General features: G+C 44.5%; 1 protein-coding gene across 3 annotated transcripts in view; it reads left to right on the top strand.

The window, feature by feature from the left end:
- The window catches only part of ric8a (RIC8 guanine nucleotide exchange factor A), a 125692-nt gene that overhangs the window by 6250 nt on the left and 92572 nt on the right, over positions 1–26870 (top strand). For all 3 annotated transcript variants that reach the window (XM_059976280.1, XM_059976281.1, XM_059976279.1), the window contains 2 exons: positions 4942–5553; positions 20817–20911. In XM_059976280.1, the coding sequence (XP_059832263.1) occupies positions 4942–5553; positions 20817–20911 (707 nt within the window). The remainder of the gene's footprint in view (positions 1–4941; positions 5554–20816; positions 20912–26870) is intronic.

Below are 26870 nucleotides of genomic sequence, written 5' to 3' on the forward strand. Positions count from 1 at the left end.
CATCATTCTGTGTCATGTCATATGATGTGTGGGAGATGTCCTGACGAAGGGTCTTGGCTGGAAATGTTTACTGTTCGTTTCCATGGATGCTGCCCAACCTGTTGAGTTCCTCCAATGTTTTGTGCATAATGGTCTTCCATCTGTCTTTAATCTGACTAGTTCCAATAACCTTTTCAAAACTTCTGCCTGTCTTTCCCTAGTAACTCATGAATGCCATGCGCAGCTGATCGCAACTTTTTCTTCCATCAATTTTTACCATCATTGAAAGGTGTTCGAGCTTCTCTTTCCCTGGTACATATCCCAGAAATTCCAACTGCCTTTTTAAAATTAATATCTGCTCTCTTCTTATTCCAGTTTTTCGCAACACTTATTTATTTTTTACTGCGTACCTCCCCGATATTTTCATCATTATTCTCAAAAGCCACATTTCTGTAGCGTTATTTTGCTTTGATGTTGTCCAATATTCACTCCATATGTTAGTGTGGAATGAACGCTGTGCTGCAACACTTGAGTTTCCTACCCATAGAAATTATTATTCTTTAGTATCTTGCTCAAACGCTCGAGCAGGCATTTAGCAATCTCCATCCTCCTCCTAATTTCAACATCAGCCCTACTGTCAGATGTTATCATGCTCCAAGTAATTGAAATTCCACATCTGTTTGACTGTTTCGTTGTCCACTTCCAGTTCACATTTCTGTACTTTCTTGGTGACAACCGTACATTCAGTCTTGCGGTCAACCCTCTCTTTGTACTTTCTTTGACTTTATCCAGTATATTTCTTGGTGCTTCTCTTTCGAAGTAGCTATCAGCACTGTGTCATCTACATATCGCAGGTTGTTTAAATTGTATCAACCAATTATCATGCCTGGAATACTGCTAATTTTTCTTAAAATCTTCTTGCTATAAAGGTTGAATAGGTCAGAAGAGAGATCAACCCTGCCTGATTCCCCTCTTAATTGGAACAAATCACTTTCATTCCTGCTCTTTGTTCCCAAAACAAATTTCTGAAGATTGTGATATCTTTCCCATCAATGTCCAAGAACTTAAGGATCTTTATAAGCTTTTCATGTCTCACCTCATCAAAAGCTTTGGTATAATTGATGACATATAGGTATAGGTCTTTCTGATCCTCTCTAGTGCACTCACAAATAATTCCAAGGATGAAGAAATGTATTTTGTGTTCCACTATCTTCAATGAAGCTGCACTGCTCTTGTGCAATCTCCGGTGTCATGCTTTTTCTTGTTCTCATCTACTCTAGATGAGAGTCTATGCTATCCACTGCACTTCCAATCTTAGTGTCATGGAATCATAGAAGAATACAGCACAGAAACAGGCTCTTTGGCCCATCTAATCCATGCCAAAATATTTTAAACTGCTTACTCCCATAGCCCTCCATACCTCAACTGCACCGGAACCATAGCTGTCCATATCCCTACCATCCACGTACCTATCCAAACTTTGCTTAAACATTGAAATCAAGCTAGCATACATCATTTGTGCTGGCAGCTCATTCCACATTTTCACAATGAAAAAGTTTTCTGTTCTGTTCCAATTAAACTTTTCACCTTTCACCCTTAATCCATGATCTCTGGTTGTATCTCCATCCAACCTCAGTGGAAAAAGCCTGCTTGTATTTACCTTATCTGTACCCCTCATAATTTTGTGTACTTCTATCAAATCTCATATCAATCTTCTCCACTCCATGGAATAAGGTCTGAACCTATTCAATCTTTCATATAACTCAGGTCCTCCAGACCCGGCACCATCCTTGTAAATTTTCTCTGTACTCTTTCAAAATCCTCACTAACATCTTATACAATTTCAACATGACATCACATCTCCTGTATTCGATACTTTGATTTATGAAGGCCAATTTGCCAAAAGCTTTCTTTACTTGACTTGACTTCAATGAATTTTGGGCCTGTATTCCCAGATCCCTTTGTCCTACCACACTCCTCAGTGCCCTACCATTCACTGTAAGACCTACCCTGGTTGGTCCTATCGAAGTGCAACACCTCACACTTGTCTGCATTAAGTTCCACCTGCCATTTTTCAGCCTATGTTTCCAGCTGATGTAGATACCTCTGCAAACCATGATGGCCTTCCTCACTCTCCACCTCACCCGCAATCTTGGTGTCACCCACATTATCATCCAGATCATTGATATCAATGACAAATAACAAAGGACCCAGCACTGATTCCTGCGGCACTCCACTAGTCACAAACGTTCAGTCAGAAAGGCAACCATCTACTACTGCTCTCTGCCTTCTCCCACAAAGCCAATGTCTGATCCAATTAACTATCTCATCCAGAATGCTGAGCAACAGAACCTTCTTGACCAACCTTCCATACAGGACCCTGTCAAATGTCTTGCTAAACTCCATTTTGACAACATTCATTGCCTTGCCTTCATCAACTTTCCTGTTAACTTCTTCAAAAAAAAACTCTGTAAGCTTGGTTAGACATGACCTACCAGGTATGGAGCCATGCTGACTATCCTCAATCAGTCCATGTTTATTCAAATGCTTGTATGTCCAGTCCTTCCAATAACTTTCCTACAACTGATATCAGACTCACTGGCTTGTAATTTCCTGGTTCAGCTATTTTCCAATCCTCTGGTACCTCTCCTGTCGCTAAGGATGATTTAAATATCTCTGCTAGGGCACTGGCAATTTCTGCACTTGCTTCCTGCAGGGTCTGAGGGAACACCTTGTCAGGCCCTGGGGATTTATCCACCCTGATTTGCTTCAGGGCAGCAAACACCACCTCCTCTGTAATCTGTACAGGGTTCATGAGGTTGGTGCTATTTTGTCTCCCTTCTGTAGACTCTGTGATGCCCTTTAAAAGAGCCAACACTACCTTCTCCTTTATTTATAAGTGCCTGAGCATATTAGAATTCTTGGCACTGATCTCTCTATCCTCTGAGTCCTTCTTGGTCAATACTCTTGGTAAGTACTCATTAACTACTTCACTCACATCTTTTGTATCCAAGCAAATGTTTCCCCCTTTATCCTTGAGTGGTCCTACCCTCTCCCATATTATCCCCTTGCTTCTAGTGGATGTATAGAATCGCACCTGGACTCAGCCAGATATCTTGTTTTCAGAGGATCCGTGGGGAGCTATTTGTGTGTTGTTGATGTTTTTAACATTCATCAAATTGGTCCCAAAGGTGTGTCCTGCCCTCTGTGTTTGTGTGATGTTGTTCTACAGACCTTGGGTCTTGCTGGCAGGGGAGGAGGAGCTGCTAAACCCAAGCCTGGCAGTTGGCACATTAAAGCAACTCCTCTGCCCACCAACCCTGCCCCTGGCAAGTCACCCAAGCCACTAACTCCTAATGTAGGGAGAGGTTATCGATTTGGTCGTAACTATGGACATAGATCAGAAGCTTCAATTCTGCAGGGACATCAGAAAGGAATTCGAATGTGGAGGCACTGAGTTGAGGGCAAAGGCAGGAGTTCGGGATGGGTTTGTACTCCTTGACCAAGTGTTGAATTCCAAACAGGTCAGTGCCTGCCCTTGATGTAGGATGGTGTGCCCGAGTGTGAATGTCAGGAGATTGTTAACCCAACTACATCAGTGTTTCATCAGTGACCTGCCTTCCATCATTGGGACAGATTTGGGGATGAAGCTGCCACTGACAACAGTGATAGGTGTCATGCCGTCTGTGTCAGGTTGTGATCTGTCCTGCAAGAGACTCTAACCACACACCTTTGACATTCATTCAATTCCATAACTGGGTTTGCACTGTAAATACGTTGGTTTTATGTAGTTTTGGACATTCCTATCTCTGCTTTCTACCACCTCTGATGATTTTACACACCTCCCACCCTCTCTCACTCACTCCTGGGATATCTACCCAGCCTCTCCTTAAAAGTAAAACCTTCCTCTCCTGGCAACATCTTTGTGAATCTGTTCTGCATTCTCTCCCTCTGAGTCATACCCTTCCCATAGTGAGCTGAGGGGAAGAGCACATCTTCTCCAGTAATGTTGCAGCTCTATAAACCACACTGGGAATATTGTGTTCAGTTCTGGTCATCTCATTATAGAAAGGATGTGGAAGCTTTAGAGAGAGTGCAGAGGCAATTTACTAGGATGCTGCCTTGATTAGAGAGCATGTCTTTTAAGGATAGGTTGAGTGAGCTGGGGCTTTTCTCTTTGGAGTGAAGGAGGGTGAGAGGTGACTTGCTAGAGGTGTACAAGATGACACGAGGCATAGATGGACAGGACAGCCAAAGACCTTTTTTCTCTGAGCAGAAATACAAAGGGGCATCATTTTAAGGTAAACAACACAGGTCCTGACGATGGGTCTCGGTCCGGAACGTCGACAGTGCTTCTCCCTATAGATGCTGCTTGGCCTGCTGTGTTCCACCAGCGTTTTGTGTGTGTTGCTTGAATTTCCAGCATCTGCAGATTTCCTCATGTTTGATCATTTTAAGGTGATTTGTGTAAAGTATAGGGGGGATGTCAGAGTTTTTTTTATAGAGAATGGTAAGTGTGTGGAATGAGCTGGTAGAGACAGATACATTAAAGACATTTAAGAAACCCTTAGATAGCCATATGAATGAAAGAAGAAAAAATGGAGGGCTATATGGGGAGAGTAGGTTAAAAGGACAGCATAACATTGTGGGCCAAAGGGTTTGTACTGTGCTGTAATGTTAGAGGACTAGGAGCTGATTTTAGGCCATTTGGCCCATTGAGTCGGGTCCACCATTCAGTCATAGCCAATTTACTGTATTATCTCTATCAACCCCATTCTCCTGACTTCTCCCAGTGCTTTCTCACTCTAGCAGTTTGTTGGGGTGTGTTGGAGGGAAGATGCCAGTTCACCACGACATCCTTGGGGACAGGTAGGGAATTCTGGAGATGTACAGACCTATGTAGGGATGTTGAGTTGTGTACAGTGCCAAGGTGTAATTTTATCTCTCTCATTCTGCCCACAGCGACTGGGACAGGCGGTACTTTGTCTCCTGGACCGGACCTTGCAGCCAGCCTGCCAGCTAGCTGGCCTGGGCTGCCTGCGCATCCTTTCCCGGGAGAAGACCAACCTGAGGCCATTCAGTGGCAGTGCGGCCCTGGAGTTGTTAGCCAGGCATGCTGGGATTGAAAGCGAGATGGAGCGAGAGGGGGGGCTGCCTGACCCCGACGTGATGATGGAGGCTCTAAAGTGCCTCTGTAATGTGGTATTCAACAGCACTGCAGCCCAGGAGGTGTGTGCGGACAGTGGCTTGGTGGTGGGCCTCTGCCGGCGACTTAGACTTGGCGATAAGCAGTTGTACTCCAGCGTCCGGTTCTTTGATCTCCGGCTATTGTTCCTCCTGACAGCTCTTAGGCTTGATATCCGCCGACAGCTGGGCCATGAGCTGCGGGGTGTGCGCCTGCTGACCGATGTCCTGGAGCACACAATGGCTGTGCGATGGGTCAGCAGCCTGGAGGTGGCTGCCCGAGACCAGGGTGACCCTCCACTGGCTCAGGAGCTGACTGACTGTGCCATGGAAATCCTCAAGGTCCTCTTCAACATCACTTTCGACCTCTACAAACGGCAGGTGGATGAGGTGGGTGCTGCCCTCCCCATGGTATCCAAGGCAGACCAAAGGAGGGAGCCACCTGAGGGAAAGAGGAGGAAGGCGCATCAGTGGGGGAGTAGGGGGCATCTCTGTCTCTGTGCCAGGGAAATGACCTATAGGACAGAGTTAGATCTCTTGGACTGACTTTGTTACAAAGTACAATGATGAAGGTAGAGCCGTGGACGTTGTCTACAGTATATTGATGAAGATAGAGCAGTGGATGTGGTCTACAGTATATTTATTGATGAAGGTAGGGCAGTGGATGCGGTGTATAATATATTAATGAAGGTAGGGCTGTGGATGCGGCGTATAATATATTAATGAAGGTAGGACAGTGGATGTGGTCTATGGTATATTTATCGATGAAGATAGAGCAGTGGATGCGGTGTATAGTTATGAGGCCATTGCTTTGTCCCTTATTACTACCTCTCTAGGATTATTTCCCAAGCATTTTGTATTCACTCTCACCTCTTATTCTTTATATATGTGAAAAAACTTCTGGTGTCTTCTTTAACATTGTTGGCTAGCTTACCCTCATATTTCATCTTTACTCCTTTCTCTTTCTGGTTGCCTTCTGTTTTTTAAAAGCTTTCCAATCCTCTATCTTCCCACTATTTTTTTTGCTCTACCATGTGCCTCGTCTTTTGCTTTTATGTTGACTTTAACTTTTCTTTTCAGTCATGGATGCACTGTCCTGCCTTTAGAATACTACTTCTTTAGGATGTAACTATCATGTGCCCTCTGAATAGCTCCCAGAAACCCTGGTCACTGCTGTTCTGCTGTCATTCTTGCAGGTGTCCCATTCCAATTAACTATAGTCTGCTCCTCTCTCATGCCTCTAATTCCCTTAACTCCACTGTAGTACCGATACATCCATAGAGCTCATAGAACACTACAGCACAGAAACAGGCCTTTCAGCCCATCTAGTTCATGCCGAATTTAATTTTGCTTAGTCCCATTGACCTATGCCCGGACCATAGCCTTCTTTACTTGTCCCTGTCCAAATTTCTCTTTAAGTGTTGAACTTAATCCTGAATAGCCTCAAGGGTGAGGACTTAGGATATAGCCTCAAGATTCGGGGGAGTAGATTTAAGATGGAGATGAGGAGGAACTGCTTTTCCCAGAGGGTGGTGAATCTGTGGAATTCTCTGCCCAATGAAGCAGTGGAGGCTGCCTCAGTAAATGTATTTAAGACAAGGTTGGATATATTTTTGCACAGTAGGGGAATTAAGGGTTAAGGAGAAAAGGCAGGTAGGTGGAAATGAGTCTATGGTCAGATCAGCCAGGATCTTATTGAATGGCGGAGCAGGCTTGAAGGGCCAGATACCCTACTCCTGATTCTATTTCTTATCGATCCATCATTTCTGTTGACAATTCATTCAATACTCTCACCAATCTGTGAACAAAGAAGTTCCCCCTCGTGTTTCCCTTAAAAAGTTCACCTTTATCATTTAACCCATGACCTATAATTGTAGTCTCACCCAACCTCTGTTGGGGGGGGGGGGGGGGGGAATCCTGCTTGCACTTACCCAATCTAAACCGCTCAATTTTGTATACCTCTATCAAGTCTCCCTTCGTTCTCCTATACTCCAGGTACTCCAGGGAATAAGGTCCTAACCTATTCAACTTTTTTCCTATAACTCAGGTCCTCAAGTTCTAGCAACATCCTTGTAAATTTTTTCTGAACTCTGTCAATCTTAATGAGGTCTTTCCTGTAGATAGGTGATCAGAACTACACACAATATTCCAAATTAGGCCTCACCAACATTTTATACAATTTCAATATAACATCACATCTCCTGTCTTCCTCAGTGCATTACGTAAGACCTATGATGGTTGGTCCTACCAAAGTGTAAAATCTCACACTTGTCTGCATTAAATTCTATCTGCCAATTTTCAGCTCATTTTCCCAGCTGGTCCGGATCCCATTGCAAGCTGTAATAGTCTTTCTTGTTGTCTTCTACACCCCTAATCTTGGTGTCATCTGCAAATTTGCTGATCCAATTAATCACGTTATCATCCAGATCATTGGTATAGATGACAAACAACAACAGGCCCAGTGCTGATCCCAGCAGCTCATCACTAGTCACAGATGTCCAGTCACAGAGGCAACCATCTTCTACACTCTCTGGATTCTCCCACAAAGCCAATTTGTGGGAGAATCCAATTTACTACTTCACCTTGAATGCCAAGCGACTGCACCTTTCTGATCAACATCCCTTGCGGGACCTTGTCAAACACCTTGCTAAAGTCCATGTAGACGATATCTACTGCCTTGTCTCCATCAACTTTCCTGGTAACTTCTTCAAAATGCTATAAGATTAGTTAGATGTGACCTATCATGCACAAAGCCATGCTGACTACTCTAATCAGTCTCTGTCCATCCAAATCCTCATATTTAATCCTTTAGAATACCTTCCAAATACTTTACACAACTGATGTCAGGCTCACCAGCCTATTGGTTTATTTTGAGAGCCTTCTTTAAACAGTGGAACAACAGTGGCTATCATCCAATCCTCTGGAACTTCACCTGTTGCTAGGGATGATTTGAATATCGCTGCAAATTCTGCATTTACCTCTCATGAGGTTCAAGGAAACACCTTGTCAATCAAAGGCAGCACACACTTCCTCTTTTGTAATCTATATAGAATCCATGACCTCAATCAAATTTTAGCTTCTTACTCTCAAACTGCAGGGTGAATTCTACACACAAGGATTCTCCATCTTCCAATCCTATGTCACTTCCTTCTAAGAATTTTTTTTTACCAACAGAGCCACTCCACCCTCCTCCGCCTACCTGCCTGTCCTTTCGACAATATGAATTCAATATGTATCATTGAATGTTAAGTTCCCTGCTATAATCTTCTTTTGGCCACAACTCAGTGAAACCCACACATCATACCTGCCAATCTCCAACCACACTGCTAGATCATCTACTTTATTCCCTAAACTCTGTGCATTCAAATATAATGGCTTCAGTCCTGTATTCGTCACCCATTTTGATTTTTGACTCCATGTTAACTGAAGTCAAAATTTTATCCCATTGAAAACATTTTCATGTTCTGTAATCTCTCCTGAACTCTCCTTCCCATTTACTTTTAATTTTTAATTGGGGAAGGGCAAATTATGAGGCTATAAGGCTAGAACTTGCGGGTGTGAATTGGGATGATGTTTTTGCAGGGAAATGTACTATGGACATGTGGTCGATGTTTAAGCATCTCTTGCAGGATGTTAGGTGAAAGAAGGCAGCATACATGAGGTTTAGGAAGCAAGGATCAGATGGGTCTATTGAGGAATATAGGGTAGCAAGAAAGGAGCTTAAGAAGGGGCTGAGAAGAGCAAGAAGGGGGCATGAGAAGGCCTTGGTTAGTAGGGTAAAGGAAAACCCCAAGACATTCTTCAATTATGTGAAGGACAAAAGGATGACAGGAGTGAAGGTAGGACCGATTAGAGATAAAAGTGGGAAGATGTGCCGGAGGCTATGGAAGTGAGCGAGGTCGTCAATGAATACTTCTTTTCGGTATTCACCACTGAGAGGGAACTTGATGATGGTGAGGACAATATGAGTGAGGTTGATGTTCTGGAGCAAGTTAATATTTAGGGAGAGGAGGTGTTGGAGTTAAAATACATTAGGACGGATAAGTCCCCGGGGTCTGATGGAATATTCCCTAGGCTTCTCCAGGAGGCAAAGGAAGAGATTGCTGAACCTCTGGCTAGGATCTTTATGTCCTCGTTGTCCACGGGAATGGTACCGGAGGACTGGAGGGAGGTGAATGTTGTCCCCTTGTTCAAAAAAGGTAGTAAGGATAGTCCAGGTAATTATAGACCAGTGAGCCTTATGACTGTGGTGGGAAAGCTGTTGGAAAAGATTCTTAGAGATAGGATCTATGTGCATTTAGAGAATCATGGTCTGATCAGGGACAGTCAGCATGGCTTTGTGAAGGGCAGATCGTGTCTAACAAGCCTGATAGAGTTCTTTGAGGAGGTGACCAGGCATATAGATGAGGGTAGTGCAGTGGATGTGATCTACAGGGATTTTAGTAAGGCATTTGACAAGGTTCCACACAGTAGGCTTATTCAGAAAGTCAGAAGACATGGGATCCAGGGAAGTTTGGCCAGGTGGATTCAGAATTGGCTTGTCTGCAGAAGGCAGAGGGTCATGGTGGAGGGAGTACATTCAGATTGGAGGGTTGTGACTAGTGGTGTCCCACAAGGATCTGTTCTGGGACCTCTACTTTTTGTTTTTTTTTTATTATTAATGACCTATATGTGGGGGTAGAAGGGTGGGTTGGCAAGTTTGCAGACGACACAAAGGTTGGTGGTGTTGCAGATGGTGTAGAGGATTGTCGAAGATTGCAGAGAGACATTGATAGGATGCAGAAGTGGGCTGAGAAGTGGCAGATGGAGTTCAACCCAGAGAAGTGTGAGGTGGTACACTTTGGAAGGACAAACTCCAAGGCAGAGTACAAAGTAAATGGCAGGATACTTGGTAGTGTGAAGGAGCAGAGAGATCTGGGGGTGTATGTCCACAGATCCCTGAAAGTTGCCTCACAGGTAGATAGGGTAGTTAAGAAAGCTTATGGGGTGTTAGCTTTCAGAAGTCGAGGGATAGAGTTTAAGAGATGCGACGTAATGATGCAGCTCTATAAATCTCTAGTTAGGCCACACTTGGAGTATTGTGTCCAGTTCTGGTCGCCTCACTATAGGAAGGATGTGGAAGCTTTAGAAAGGGTACAGAGGAGATTTACCAGGATGCTGCCTGGTTTAGAGAGTATGCATTATGATCAGAGATTAAGAGAGCTAGGGCTTTACTCTTTGGAGAGAAGGAGGATGAGAGGAGACATGATAGAGGTGTACAAGATATTAAGAGGAATAGACAGAGTGGACAGCCAGCGCCTCTTCCCCAGGGCACCACTGCTCAGTACAAGAGGACATGGCTTTAAGGTAAGGGGAGGGAAGTTCAAGGGGGATATTAGAGGAAGGTTTTTCACTCAGAGTGGTTGGTGTATGGAATGCACTGCCTGAGTCAGTGGTGGAGGCAGATACACTAGTGAAATTTAAGAGACTACTAGACAGGTATATGGGGGAATTTAAGGTGGGGGGTTATATGGGAGGCAGGGTTTGAGGGTCACCACAACATTGTGGGCCGAAGGGCCTATAATGTACTGTTCTGTGTTCTATGTTTTCCATTCTGTTGTTTCCCCCCCCCCCCCCCGCCCACATCTCAAATTATTTCTCATAGGCAGAAGTTGACAGATTCTTGATTCGTCATAGATTTGTAGAGAAGTACAGCACAAAAACAGGCCCTTTGGCTCATCTTGCCCATGCCAAACCATTTAAACTGTTTATCGCCATCAACTTGCACCAGGACCATAGCTGTCCATATCCCTACCATCCATGTACCTATACAAACTTCTCTTAAAACTCTGAAATTGAGCTGGCATAGCCCACTTGTGCTGGCAGCTCATTCCACATTCTCACAACCCTCTGAAGGTTTCCACTCGTGTTCCCCTTAAACTTTTAATCTTTCACCCTTAAGTCATGACCTCTGGTTGTAGTCCCACCCAACATCAGCGGAAAAAGCCTGCTTGATTTTACCCTATCTACACCCCTCTTAATTTTGTATACCTCTTATCAAATCTCCTCTCAATCGTCTACATTCTAAAGAATACAGTCCTAATCCATTCAATCTTTCTTTATAACTTGGTCCTCTAGACCTAGCAATGTCATTGTAAATTTTCTCTACACTCTTTGAACCTTGCTTATATCTTTCCTGTAGGTAGGTGATCAAAACTGCACACAATACTATAAATGAGGCCTCACCAGTGTCTGATACAACTTAAACATAACATCCCAACTCCCATACTCAATAGTTTGATTTATGAAGGCCAATGTGCCAAAAGCTTTCTTAATGACCCTATCTACCTGTAATGCCACTTCCAGTAAATTATGTACCTGTATTCCCAGGTCCCTTTGTCCTACCACACCCCTCAGTGCCCTACCGTTCACTGTGTAAGACCAACACTGGTTGATTCTACCAAAGTGCAAAACCTCACACTTGACTGCAATAAATTCCATTTACCATTATTCAGTCCATTTTTGCAGCTGATGCAGATCCCACTGCAAGCCATGATCGCTTTCCACACTGCCCACTACACCCCCAATCTTGGTATCATCCACAGATTTGCTGATCCAGTTAACCACATTTTTATCCATATCAATGATCTGGATGATAAACAGCAAAGGATTCAGCACCAATCCCACGGCACTCTACTAGTCATAGGCCTCCAGTCAGAGAGACAACCTTCTACTACTACCTTGGCTTCTCCCACAAAGCCAATGTAGAATCCAATTTATTACCTCATCCTGAATGCCAATGCCATTTAAGATCTCCTCCATCTATTTTGGCTCTATGCATGGATTACCATTCTAGTCTTCCAGAAGACCAATTTTGTCCCTTGCAATCCTTTTGCTCTTAACATGTCTGGAGAATCCCTTGGGATTCTCCTACACCTTGTCCGCTAGAGCAACTTTGCAGATGACACAAAGGTTGGTGGTGTTGTAGGTAGTGTAGAGGATTGTCGAAGATTGCAGAGAGACATTGATAGGATGCAGAAGTGTGCTGAGAAGTGGCAGATGGAGTTCAACCTAGAGAAGTGTGAGGTGGTACACTTTGGAAGGACAAACTCCAAGGCAGAGTACAAAGTAAATGGCAGGATACTTGGTAGTGTGGAGGAACAGAGAGATCTGGGAGTACATGTCCACAGATACCTGAAAGTTGCCTCACAGGTAGATAGGTTAGTTAAGAAAGCTTATGGGGTGTTAGCTTTCATAAATCAAGAGACAGAGTTTAAGAGTCGCGATGTAATGATGCAGCTCTATAAAACTCTGGTTAGGCCACACTTGGAGTATTGTGTCCAGTTCTGGTTGCCTCACTATAGGAAGGATGTGGAAGCATTAGAAAGGGTACAGAGGAGATATACCAGGATGCTGCCCGTTTTAGAGAGTATGCATTATGACCATAGATTAAGGGAGCTAGGGCTTTACTCTTTAGAGAGAAGGAGGATGAGAGGAGACATGATAGAGATGTACAAGATATTAAGAGGAATAGACAGAATGGACAGCCAGCGCCTTTTCCCCAGGGCACCACTGCTCAGTACAAGAGGACATGGCTTTAAGGTAAGGGGAGGGAAGTTCAAGGGGGATATTAGAGGAAGGTTTTTCACTCAGAGAGTGGTTGGTGCATGGAATGCACTGCCTGAGTCAGTGGTGGAGGCAGATACACTAGTGAAATTTAAGAGAATACTGGACAGGTATATGGAGGAATTTCTTTCCTAAGTGTTCTCTTGCATTTCTTGTACTCTATAAGCACCTCGTTTGTTCCTACTTAACTACACCTGCTATGCACCTCTTTTTTTTCGCTCTTATCTAGGCCTCAATACCTCCTGAAAACCAAGATTCCCTACACTTGTACCCTTTATTCTGACAGGCACATACAAGCTTGTGTTTGAAGGCCTCTCACTTTGCAACTATACCTTTGCCAGAAAAGAGTGTCCCAAACAGCACATGCCAGATGACTTCCGAAACCATCAAAATTAGTCTTTCTCCAATTTAAAATCTCAATCCACGGGACAAGCCTATCTCTTTTCATACTTACTTTGAAACTAACGGCATTGTCGTCACTGGATGCAAAGTGTTACCCTACACAAACTTCTGTCACCTGCCCTTTGTTATTCTGTAATATCTGGTCCAGCATCTCTCCTCTCTCATTGGGACTTCTACTTACTGTGGAAGGAAATTTTCCTGAACACATTTGACAAACTTTATCCCATCTCATCCTTTTACAGTACGTGATTGCAACTCAACTTGTGGAAAGTTTATATCACCTACTACTACAAACTTGCGTTTCTTGCAACAGTCAGTGATCTTTCTACAGATTTGTTCCCTTAAATCACTAGGACTCTTGGGTGGTCTGTAATATAGTCCCATTGACATGGTCATATCTTTCTTATATCTCACTAGGTGGATTCTTTAGTCTGTCCTGATGGAGCACTGCAGTGACAATTTCCCTGACTAGTAACACCACCACTCCTTAAATTGCTCCTGCTCTGTCACATTGAAAACAGTGGATACCCAGGAATACTGAGCTGCCAGTCCTGCACCTCCTGTAACCAAGTCTCACAAATAGCTACAATGTCATAACTCGAAGTGTTATATCTCAATGCAGGAAGTATAAGAAACAAGGTGGATGATGTTGCTGCACCATTACCGATTGTCAGGTATGATGTTGTGGCCATCACTGAATCGTGGCTGAAGGATGGTTGTAGTTGAGAGTTGAGGTTACATGTTGTATTGGAGGATTAGGAGAGTTGGCAGAGCGAGTGACATGGCTCTGCTGGTAAAGAATTACATCAAATCAGTTAAAAAGATGTGACATAGGATTAGAAAATGTTGAATCCATGTGGATTGAGTTAGAAAACTACAAGGGTAAAAACACCCTGATGGCAGTTATATACAGGCCTCCCAACAGTAGCTGGGATGTTGACCACAGATTACAACAGGAAATAGAAAGGGTGTATCAAAAGGGCAATGTTATGATAGTAATGGGAGATTTCAGGATGCAGTTTGATTGGGAAATTCAGGTCGGAAATGGATCTTAAGAGTGAATTTGTTGAATACCTACAAGATGGCTTTTTATCTCGAGGCAATGATCACATTATGATTTGAATTCAACTTGAAATTTGATAGGGAGAAAGTAAAGTACTTGGTGACACAGGACAAGATAGGACAATGTTAGCATGATTTACTTAAGGGAAAATCTTGCCTGACAAACCTATTAGAATTCTTTGAGGAGACTACAAGAAGGATAGGTAAAGGGATGCAGTGGATGTTGTATATTTGGACTTTCAGGAGGCCGTTGACTAGAAACCATAGATGAGACTGCTTACTAAGATAAGAGCATCTGAACTGAGCGAACCAATATCCTAGGAAGAGGTTTGCTAATGTTTTTGGGAGCGTTTAAAGTACAAAATTTGTAGATTTGCAGTGGGATGGAAACCAAAGTGAAGAGAGAGATGATGGAATAGTTAGTGCACAAGTAGTGACAGCTTGTAGAGAGTTTGAGGAAGGATAGGCAGACGATAGAGCAAAAAAAGCATTCAGCCAGATGGTTTGCGATGTGTCTACAGTATTTTAATTCAAGGAGTATCATGAGCAGGGCAGAAGAACTTAGAGCGTGGATCAATACGTGGAACTATGATGTTGTGGCCATTGCAGAGACTTGGATGTCTCAGAGGCAGGGTTGGCTGCTGAGTGTGCCAGGGTTTAGGTATTTCAAAATAGACATGGAGGGAGGCAAAAGAGATGGGGAAGTGACATTGCTAATCAGGATTAGTATCACAGCTGCAGAAAATGTGGAAGTCATGGAGGGATTGTCTATTATGGGTGGGTCAGAAACGGGAAGGAGGCAATAATTCAGTGTTGTTTTTTTAATATATGTATATAATATAAAATATAGATACACCAATAGTAACAGAGACATTGAGGATCAGATAGGGACACATATTCTGGAACGGTGCAATAATAATAGGGTTGTTGTGATGGGTGATTTTAACTTGCCTATTATTGACTGGCATCTCCTTGGAACAAGGGGGTTAGATGGGGTAGAGTTTGTTAGTTGTGTCCAGGAAGGTTTCCTGATACAATATGTAGATATGCTAACTAGAGAATAAGCTGTACTTGATCTGGTATTGGGAAATGAACCTGGTCGTGTGTCAGATCTCTTGGTGGGAGAGCATTTTGGAGACAATGATCACAACTCTGTTTCCTTTATCATAGTGCTGAAGAGGGATAGGAGCAGACAATTTGGGAAAACATTTAACTTGGGTTGGGGGAAACATGATCCATTAGGCAGGAACTTGGGAACATAAATTGGGAGCAGATGTTCTCAAGGAAATGCATGGAAGAAATGTGGCAAATGTTCAGGGAACATTTCCATGGTGTTCTGCATAGGTATGTTCCATTGAGGCAGGGAAAGGATGGTAGGGTAAAAGAACTATCGTGTACAAAGGATGGAGAACATCTAGTTAAGAAGAAAAGAAAAGTTTATGAAAGGTTCAAGAAACTAGGTACTGTTACAGCTCTAGAAAATTACAAGAGTGCCAGAAAGGAGGTTAAGTATGAAATTAAGAGAGCTAGAAGGGGCCATGAGAAGGCCTTGGTGAGTAGGATTAAGGAAAACCCCAAGGCATTCCACAATTATGTGAAAAGCAAGAAGATGAACCATATGAGAATCAGACCAATCAGGAGCCAAAGTGGAAACAAGTATGGAGCTGGAGGAGGTGGTGGAGGTACATAATGAATACTTCAGTGTTCATCAGGGAAAAGGACATTGGCAATTGTGGGAATGATTTGCATTGGATTGAAACGCTTGAGTGTATAGACATTAATAAAGAGGATGTGCTGAAGCTTTTTACAGGTATTAAGTTAGATAGGTTCCCGGGACCAGAGGAGATACACCTCAGGCTACTGTAGAAAGTTAAAGTTAAAGTCTGTCCCGAGCCTTACAGACTCATCAGGCCAGTGCTTATGCTGGTTTCCATAGTGGGAAGCGACTGAGAGTGAGATCTTGGGGTCTGTGTCCATAGGACACTCAAAGATGCTGCACAGGGTGACAGTGTTGTTTAGAAGGTGTTGTGTGTTGGCATTCATCAACCGTGGGACTGAGTTCCAGAGCCGTGAGGTAATGTTACAGCTATACAAGACATTGGTTAGACCTCACTTGGAATAGTGTGTTCATTTCTGGTCACCTCATTACAAGAAGGATGTGGATACTATAGAAGTTTCTTGACACAATAAATACACAAAGTACAGACGTGCAGTATTTACAAGTCTGTGAATGATTCAAATTAAAATACAATTACTACTGTCTATAAAACAGGAAATCCCTGGCCGCTCCCTCTCCAAGGACAGCTGGGCATGAGAGAATCTTTGGAGAGGGGCAGGCAGTCAGCCCCAGCAGAGCCTTTAGCTTTCTGCTGCCTACACCCGTGAATGGCTGCCTTGGCCATGCCCACCAGTAGGTCCTCCTCATGCCCAACCCTTCCATACTGGGTGCCCGTATATGAGGAGTACGGGGCTGAAGTGTAACCAGAACCTGAGCAGCAGCCCCTTCAGACACTCAAACAGGGGCTGCAACCTCTCACACTCCATATAAGCGTGGTACACTGACTCCTCCCGGTCACAGGATGGACAGTGAACCTGCTCAAAACCTGTTGTACGGTACAGCCCCATACAACAGCTTCCACACCAGGTCCCCAATGTACAGGGGAAGCACCCCTGCATAAAGAGACTTCCACTGGGGACCTCCTCCGCTGCCAGATGGTAAAGCAGACCACCAAGGCGAGATTGGTGGGCAGAGGAGGGCAATGAGATGAAAGGTGCAGAAGAGCAGCACATGCAAGAAACACACGGTGGGCATGCCTGTGAGATGGCACATGTTTTGTGGGTCTCTCTCCCATGTGGTATTCTGATGGCTGAGTTTGTGCACTTCTGGCCCATCAGGTGTAGCCGTATCCCCTCCACTTACTCGAGCCCCCTTGACACGCAGAGTGATAGGATGGGGACCAGTCCACCTCACAGCCAGAGCACCACCTCCCCCCGGCACAGAAGCACCCTGTCTGGATGAGACTAGACCCGATATCCTCAACAGCTCTGGGTAAAACCGAGGCAGTTCCCTTAAAGTGGTGTGGCTGATGCTGTCTGCTGGAAGCTGTGTACCACGGAGGTGATTTATAACTAATGCCCTTCCCTGATACGTGATCACACGACCAGCATCCCAGCCGGGCAGAGATCTCCCGATTTGCCAGTTCACTGGCCAGGCCTCCTCTGTCAAGCTCAGGGAGGCACCCAAGTGGAGGAGATGTGTGGTGCTCCACGCAAAGGGTCTCAATCCCTCCAGTAGGAATCCAGCTACCACTGACCCACCAAAACGCCGCACGCTTTGCCCAGTTGATCCTTGCAGAGGATGCAGCTGAGAAGACCTGCTGGCAGTATGGCATCCTCTGCAACTCAACAGGTTTAGTGACTGTGAGGGGGAGGTCATAGGTGTAAGCTAAAAGGATAACCTCCACGTCTGGTTCATGTAGAACCAAAATCGTTACCTTCTTACAGAGAAGACATAAGAATGGCTCCATGCTAAGAAAGTACAACTACCCCGATATGGGGCATTCCTGACGCATGCACTCCCCCAATACACAAAGGCACTGTCTAGGACCCACTAACCTTAACAAAGCAGTCTGTGGCAGTGTACAGTAGTCAGACGTGGGTTGTGGCCCAAGCCCGAGCACTCGCAGAGTTCCAATAAGGTACTTGTGGTCCACCCTGTCAAACCCATCTCTTAGTCAAGCGAGAGAAAAGTGTCTGACAGACCAGCCACTTGATACAAGTAAATCATATCCCGGACAAGGTGGATATTGTCCTGGATGGACTGATCCCGGACCATGTAGGACTGATCAGGCTGGACCACTTGAGCCAGCATAGAGGCCAGATGATTAGCCATTGCCTGGGCAAAGATCAATGAGGTGATTCCTCAGACAAAAGAGATCCCCAATCTTTGTCAGCGGGGCTACAACTACTCCAGCCAAGAAAGGGGAATCTCACCCATCGCCATGCTTTCCCCCATACTCTCACATAATCAGCCCTAGGATGTCCCAGAAGGCCTGGAAAAATCCCACAGTCAACCCATCTGGTCTAGGGAGCTGCCTCTCAGTAAATGGGCACTGGGCAGCTCCACCAAAAGTAGCCATGTAGACGCTCAGCACCCCCGCGGCTAACCCTTGGCAAGTCCTCACACAGAGCCCTGCGTGCATCCTCACTACACGGGTCCTGTGAGAATAGAGCCTCATAAAAGGAGTGCACTTCCGCAACTATTCTTGCCAGATTGGAGTCAATGGAAATAAGGCAAACAAGTAGTGAGGTCATGGAATCTATACAGATTGAAGAGGAGGAGGTGCTTGCTATCTTGAGGAAAATCAGAGTAGATAAATCCCCAGGACCTGACAGGGTATTCCCTTGGACCTTGAAGGAGATTAGTTTTGAAATTGCAGGGGCCCTGGCAGATGTTTAAAATGTCGGTATCTACGGGTGAAGTGCCAGAGGATTAGAGGATAGCTCATGTTGTTCCATTGTTTAAAAAAGGCTCTAAAAGTAATCCAGAAAATTATAGGCCAGTAAGTTTGACGTCGGTAGTAGGTAAATTATTGGAAAGAGTACTAAGAGATAGAATCTACAAGTATTTAGATAGACAGACTTATTAGGGAGAGTCAACATGGCTTTGTGCATGGTAGGTCATGTTTAACAAATCTATTAGTTTTTCGAGGAGGTTACAAGGAAAGTGGATGAAGGAAAGGCAGTGGATGTTGTCTACATGGACTTGAGTAAGGCCTTTGACAAGGTCCCGCATGGGAGGTTATTTAGGACGATTCAGTCGCTAGGTATACATGGTGAGGTAGTAAATTGGATTAGAAATTGGCTGAATGGGAGAAGTCAGAGAGTGGTAGTGGAGGATTGCTTCTCTGACTGGAGGCCTGTAACTAGTGGTGTGCCACAGGGATCAGTGCTGGGTCCATTGTTATTTGTCATCTATGTCAATGATCTGGATGATAATGTGGTAAATTGGATCAGCAAATTTGCTGATGAAACAAAGATTGGAGGTGTAGTGGACAGTGAGGAAGGTTTTCAAAGCTTGCAGAGGGATCTGGACCAGCTGGAAAATGGACTGAAAAATGATAGACGGAGTTTAATACAGACAAGTGTGAGGTATTGCACTTTGGAAGGGAAAACCAAGGTAGAACATACAAGGTAAATGGTAGGGCACTGAAGAGTGCAGTAGAACAGAGGGATATAGGAATACAGATACAAAATTCCCTAGAAGTGGCATCACGGGTAGATAGGGTAGTGAAGAGAGCTTTTGGTACGTTGGCCTCAGTACTGAGGTACTGAGTATAAGAGTTGGAATGTTATGGTGAGGTTGTATAAGGCATTGGTGAGGCCGAATTTGGAGTATTGTGTTCAGTTTTGGTTACCGAATTACAGGATGGATATTAATAAGGTTGAAAGGGTGCAGAGAAGGTTTACAAGGATATTGCCGGGACTTGAGAAACTAAGTTACTGAGAAAGGTTGAATAGATTAGGGCTTTATTCCCTGGAGCGTAGAAGAATGAGGGGAGATTTGATAGAGGTATATAAAATTATGACGGGTATAGATAGAGTGAATGCAAGCAGGCTTTTTCCACTGAGGCTAGAGGAGAAAAAAACCAGCGGACATGGGTTAAGGGTGAAAGGGGAGAAGTTTAAAGGGAACATTGGGGGGGGGGCTTCTTCACACAGAGAGTGGTGGGAGTATGGAATGAGCTGCCAGATGAGGTGGTAAATGCGGGCTCACTTTTAACATTTAATAAAAACTTGGATGGGTACATGGATGAGAGGGGTATGAAGGGATATGGGCCAAGTGCAGGTCAGTGGGACTAGGCAGAAAAATGGTTCGGCACAGCCAAGAAGGGCCAGAAGGCCTGTTTCTGTGCTGTAATGTTCTATGGTTCTATCCTTGATGGAGTCATCCTCTTCCTGCAGCTCCACAAGCTGCCTGCTGACATCCCTCTGCTTCTCAAGAAAATGAAAGAAGGGAAATGTTAATTATTCCTTTTCACACATCGGGCAGCATTTTTGCCATTTCCTGTTTGTTGTCTGTTTTTTAACGAAGCTGAGTTGCTAGCTCAATGCCCAACCCAGCATGGATGGAAGGTGTTCAAGGAGCCAGCCAGATTTTAACTCGACCATTCGCCTTAAAATCTGGTACTGATGCCACTACACCACTGGCTGGCAATTCAGTGCCTGGCCTTCCCTCCCACAGTGTGACCTTCCCTCAATGACGATTGCTCCCCCTGTAAAGCTCTTCGTGGCGATCACAGCGGGCAGTCTCAGTACTGCAGCCGCCCTGGCATTCTCGTCAGTGTTCTGGTCTGACCTGGCTTTAAGGTCAGTCCCACAATCAGTCCTGTGGTGGCAGTCAGCCCTATGGGCAGCCCAGGTGTTGCAGCCTGCCCTGGTGCTCTGGTCAGTCCCACATTTGGTCCTGGTGCCTTGGGTACCTCTGGCAGCTGGTCCTGGTGCCTAACCAACCCTGATGTTGCGGCCATTCTCATGGTCAGTCCTGGTGCTGCAGATGTTCACCCCAATTCCTTTCCTAACAGGAGGATGCAGCTCTCTACCGTCGCCTGGCAGCCATCCTGCGGCACTGCCTGATGACCAAGGCGGATGGGGAGGATCGGACTGAGGAGCTGCACAGGTAGGGGGATGGGGGTTGGTACCATGTCCTTAATCACTTTCCACCCTGCTCCCCCTTGCCAACCCCAGCTCTCAACACCCTAACCCTCCTCCACCCCCACCAACAACAACCAGCCCCACCTACTCATCCTAACCCTGGCGCTTGCAACCCCTCAGAGCACCCCCCACAACTAACCATACCCACTGTTCATCTCTCCTCCTGCCCCTTGGAACTCACTCACCCATGACTGCACCCCTTCTGTCCACTCACCCTCTTGCTGTCACCCGTCCTCCCAGCAGTGTGGGACATTAGTGGGGGGAGTCAGAATCAAATTTAATATCACTGGCGTATGTTATGAAATCTGTTGACTTTGCAGCAGCGGTATAATTCAATCCATAACAGAAAAAATGAATCACGGTAAATATATAAAGTTGTGCAAAAGAAAAAGAAATTTAAAAAGTAGTCCGGTAGGGGTTCATGGATTCTATGTCCATTCAGGAGTCGGGTGGCAGAGGGGAAGAATCTGTTTCTAAATAGTGGGACAATTAGTGTGGGAGCAGAGTTGGGGTGTTGGGGTGTGGGGGTGGGGTAGACAGTGTGGAACAGTGGGACGAGTACTCCGGGACCATATGACATCGGACTGGAAGATTGCAAGTGTCACAACACTCTTTAAAAAGGGAGGAAGGCTAAAAAGAGGAAATTATAGGCCAGTTAGCCCAACCTCAGTGGTTGTGAAAGTATTGGAGTCTATTATTAAGGATGAGGTTTTGAGGTACTTGGAGACTAATGATAAAATAAGTCAAAGTCAGCATGGTTTCTGTAAAGGGAAACCTAGCCTGACAAATCTGATAGAGTCCTTCAAGGAAGTAACAACCAGGCTGGACAAAGGAGAAGGGAGTGGATGTCATTTACTTGGATGTTCAGAAGGCCTTTGATAAGGAGCCACACTAGAGACTGCTTAACAAGATAAAATCCTAAGGTGTTATAGGAAAGATACTGGCATGGATAGAGGAATGGCTGTTAGGCAGCAGGCAGTGAGTGAGAACAAAGGGGGCCTTTTCTGGCTGGCTGCCATTGTCTAGTGGTCCTTGGGGGTCAGTACTGGGACCACTGTTATCACATTGTTTGTCAGTTATTTAGATAATGGAATTGATGGTTTTGTGGCAAAGTTTGTGGATAATACGAAGATAGGTGGAGGGGTAGGTAGTGCTGAGGAAACAATGCGATTGCAGCAGGACTTAGACAAATTGGAAGAATGAGCAAAAAAGTGGCAGATAGAATACAGTGTTGGGAAATGTATGATAATGCATTTTGGTAAAAGGAACAATAGTACGGACTATTATCTAAATGGGGAGAAGGTTGAAATATCAGAGGTGCAGAGGGACTTGGGCGTCCTCGTGTAAAACTCCAGAAGGTTAATTTACTGATTGAGTCATTAATAAAGAAGACAAACACAATGTTGGCATTTATTTCAAGGGGAAGAGAATACAAAAGCAGAGAGGTAATGCTGAGCCTTTATAAGACACTAGTCAGACCACACTTGGAATATTGTCAACAGTTCTAGACATCAAATCTCAGAAAGAATGTGATTGCCATTGGAGAGAGTCCAGAGGAGATTTACAAGGATGATTCCAGGAATGAAGGGATTAACATATGAGGAACGTTTGGCAGCTTTGGGCCAGTACTCACTGGAATTTAGAAGAATGTATGAGGATCTCATGGCAACCCACTGAATGTTTAAAGGACTAGATAGGGTAGATGTGGAGAGGAAGCTTCCTATGGTGGGGGTATCCAGAACTAGAAGTGCCACCTCAAAATTGAGGGACACTTCTAGTTGGAGAGTAGTGAAACTGGAATGCTCTGCCATGGACTGCAGTGGAGGCAAGTCCATGGATATATTTAAGGCAGAAGTTGATAGTTTATAGAACATAGAACAGTACAGCACATTACAGGCCCTTTGGCCCACAGTGTTGTGCTGACCCTCAAACCCTGCCTCTCATATAACCCACAAGCTTAAGTTCCTCCATATACCTGTCTAGTGGTCTCTTAAACTTCACTAGTGTATCTGCCTCCACCACTGACTCAGGCAGTGCATTCCACACACCAACCACTCTGAGTGAAAAACCTTCCTGTTAATATCCCCCTTGAACTTCCCTCCCCTTACCTTAAAGCCATGTCCTCTTGTACTGAGCAGTGGTGCCCTGGGGAAGAGGCACTGGCTGTCCACTCTGTCTATTCCTCTTAATATCTTGTACACCTCTATCATGTCTCCTCTCATCCTCTTTCTCTCCAAAGAGTAAAGCCCTAGCTCCCTTTATCTCTGATCATAATCCATACTCTCTAAACCAGGCAGCATCCTGGTAAATCTCCTCTGTACCCTTTCCAATGCTTCCACATCCTTCCTATAGTGAGGCGACCAGAACTGGACACAGTACTCCAAGTGTGGCCTAACTGGAGTTTTATAGAGCTGCATCATTACATCGCGTCTCTTAGACTCTATCCCTCGACTTAGGAAAGCTAACACCCCATAAGCTTTCTTAACTACCCTATCTACCTGTGAGGCAACTTTCAGGGATCTGTGGACATGTACCCCCAGATCCCTCTGCTCCTCCACACTACCAAGTGTCCTGCCATTTACTTTATACTCTGCCTTGGAGTTTGTCCTTCCAAAGTGTACCACCTCACACTTCTCTGGGTTGAACTCCATCTGCCACTTCTCAGCCCACTTCTGCATCCTATCAATGTCTCTCTGCAATCTTCGACAATCCTCTACACTATCTACAACACCACCAACCTTTGTGTCGTCTGCAAAGTTGCCAACCCACCCTTCTACCCCCACATCCTTATCATTAATAAAAATCACAAAAAGTAGAGGTCCCAGAACAGATCCTTGTGGGACACTACTAGTCACAACCCTCCAATCTGAATGTACTCCCTCCACCACAACCCTCTGCCTTCTGCAGGCAAGCCAATTCTGAATCCACCTGGCCAAACTTCCCTGGATCCCATGCCTTCTGACTTTCTGAATAAGCCTACTGTGTGGAACCCTGTCAAATGCCTTACTAAAATCCATGTAGATCACATCCACTGCACTACCCTCATCTATATGCCTGGTCACCTCCTGAAAGAACTCTTATCAGGCTTGTTAGGCATGATCTGCCCTTCACAAAGCATGCTGACTGTCCCTGATCAGACCATGATTCTCTAAATGCCCATAGATCCTATCTCTAAGAATCTTTTCCAACAGCTTTCCCACCACAGACGTAAGGCTCACTGGTCTATAATTACCTGGACTATACCTACTACCTTTTTTGAACAAGGGGCTTACTGATTGGTCAGGGTGTATGAGGTTGAGTGGGATCCGGGTTCTGCTATGAATGAATGGTGGAGCAGCCTAGATGGGCTGAATGCATTAATTCTGCTCGGTTGTCTTGTAGGAGCAGAATCAGGCCATTTGGCACGTCAATTCTGCTCCGCCATTCAATCATAGCAGATGTATTTCCTGCCTTCTCTCCATAAACTTTGACGTCTTAAGAACTTATCAAGCCCCACATTAAATATGCCTGATGACCTGACCTCCACAACTGCCTGTGGCAATGAATTCCACAGATTCACCACTCTGGCTAAAGAAGCTTCTCATCTCTGTTCTAAATGGATGTGCTTCTATTTTAAGCTTGTCTTTCTCTGGTCTTGGACTCCCCCCACCATAGGAAACATCCTCTCCACTCTTTTGAGGCCTTTCAACACTCGCTCATCTAAATTCCAGCAAGTATAGGCCCAGAGCCATCAAACGCTCCTCATATCATTGCCCTTTCATTCCTGCAATCATTCTCTTAAACCTCCACCAAATCCTCTGCAATGCTAGCACAAACTTCCTTAAATAAGGGGCCCTAAACTGCTTGCAATACTTCAAGTGCGGTGTCACCAGTGCTTTATAAAGCTTCAGCATCACATCCTTGCTTTTATATTCCAGTCCTCTTGAAATGAATGCTAACATCACATTTGCCTTCCTCACCACAGACTCAACCTGTAAGTTTACCTTTGGGGAATCCTGCATGAGGACTCCTAATTTTCTCCCTGTTTAGAAAATGGTCTATGCCTTTACTCCTTCTACCAAAGTGCATGATCATACACTTCCTGACACTATTCCATCTGCCACTTCTTTGCCCATTCTCCCAATCCATCTCGGTCCTTCTCCAGGTTAATGCTTTCTCAACACTACTTGAGCCTCCACCGATCTTCGTATCGTTCATAAACTTGGCCACAAAGCCATCAACATAAAAAAAAAACAAATGGACCCAACACAGACCCCTGACGAACTCCACTAGTCACTGGCAGGCAACCAGAAAAGGCTCCCTTTATTCCCACTCTTTGCTTTCTGCTAGTCAGTCACGCTTTATCCATGCTAGTAACTTTCTTATAAAGCCATGGTCGTCTTGTGTTGTTAAGCAGGTTCAGATGTGGCACCTTGTTAAAGGTCTTCTGGAAATCCAAGTACACAACGTTAACCAATTGTCTATCCTGCTTGTTATTTCTTCAAAAAAACCAACAGATTTGCCAAGTGAAGATTTTCACTGAAGGAAACAATACTAATTTTGGCCTATTTTGCCATGTGCCTCAAAGTGCCACAAAACCACAATCTTAACAATGGACTCCAACATCTTACTAACCTGTGAGATCAGGCTAACTGACCTATAATTTCTGTAGCATCCCTTTCCAGTGGTCCAGTATCTATTCTCGCTTCTCTTTTACTCTACATATTTAAAAAAAAACTTTTTGTATCCTCTTTAATATTATCTGCTAACTTGCTTACTTGTTTCTTCTTTTTGCTCCTTATAGCTTATTTTTAGTTGCCTTCTGTTGATTTTGAAAGCTTCCCAATCCTCTAACTTCCCACTAATTTTTGCTCTATTATATGCGCTCTCTTTTGCTTTTCTGTTGGCTTTGAATTCCATTGTCAGCCACGGTTACATCATTCTGCCTTGAGAATACATCTTCTTTGGGATATATATATCCTGCACCCAGAAATTGCCCCCTTCCAATCAATTTTGGACAGCTCCTCTCTCATGCCTCTGTAATTCCCTTTGCTCCGCTGTAATACCGATACATCTAATTTCAGCCTCTCCTTTTCAAATTGCAAGGTGAATTTTATCATATTACAATCACTGACTCCTAAGGGTTTCTTTACCTTAACCTCCCTAATCAATTTTGGTTGATTACACAACACCCAATCCGGATTAGTTGATCCCCTGCAAGAGGAGCATTGAATATAGTAATTAACCTCGACAGATTCACAAGAGAAGTTTTGCCTTACGTAGGACTGTTTGGGGTCCTGAATGGAGGTGAGAGTGGAGGTGAATGGGCAAGTGTAGCACTTCTGCTTACGAGGATAAGTGCCAGGAAGGAGATTAGCGGGGACAGATGAATGGACAAGGGAATCACAGAGGGAATTTAACAATGAGCTTTTCTAAAAAGGCATCTCAGGCATTCTAGAAATTCCCACTCTTGGCATCCAGCACAAACCTGATTTTCCCTAATTACCTGAATATTGATATCCCCATGACAATTGTAACACTTTTTTTGGCATGCATTTGCTATCTCCCGTTGTAATGTGTGAACACAAGGAAGTCTGCAGGTACTGGAAATCCAGAGCAATATACAAAATGCTAAAGGAACTCAATGGGTCAGGTAGCATCTGTGAAAAAGAATTAACAGTTGATGTTTTGGGCGAAGACTCTTCTTCAAGACTGAGAAGGAAGGGGGAAGGTGGCAGAATAAAAAAGGTTGAGGGAGGAAAAGGAGGCTAGCTGGAAGGTGATAGGTGAAGCCAGGTGGGTGGGAAAGGTAAAGGGCTGGAGAAGGAGTCTAAAAGGAGGAGAGTGGACCATAGGAGAAAGGGAAGGAGAAGGGGAAAGCTCTAGTCAGGTAAGATGTGGTAAGAGGCCAGAGAGGGGAATAGAAGAGGCAGAAAGAATTTTTT

The sequence above is a fragment of the Hypanus sabinus genome, chromosome 7, assembly GCF_030144855.1.
Source record: "Hypanus sabinus isolate sHypSab1 chromosome 7, sHypSab1.hap1, whole genome shotgun sequence".
NCBI lineage: Eukaryota > Metazoa > Chordata > Chondrichthyes > Myliobatiformes > Dasyatidae > Hypanus > Hypanus sabinus.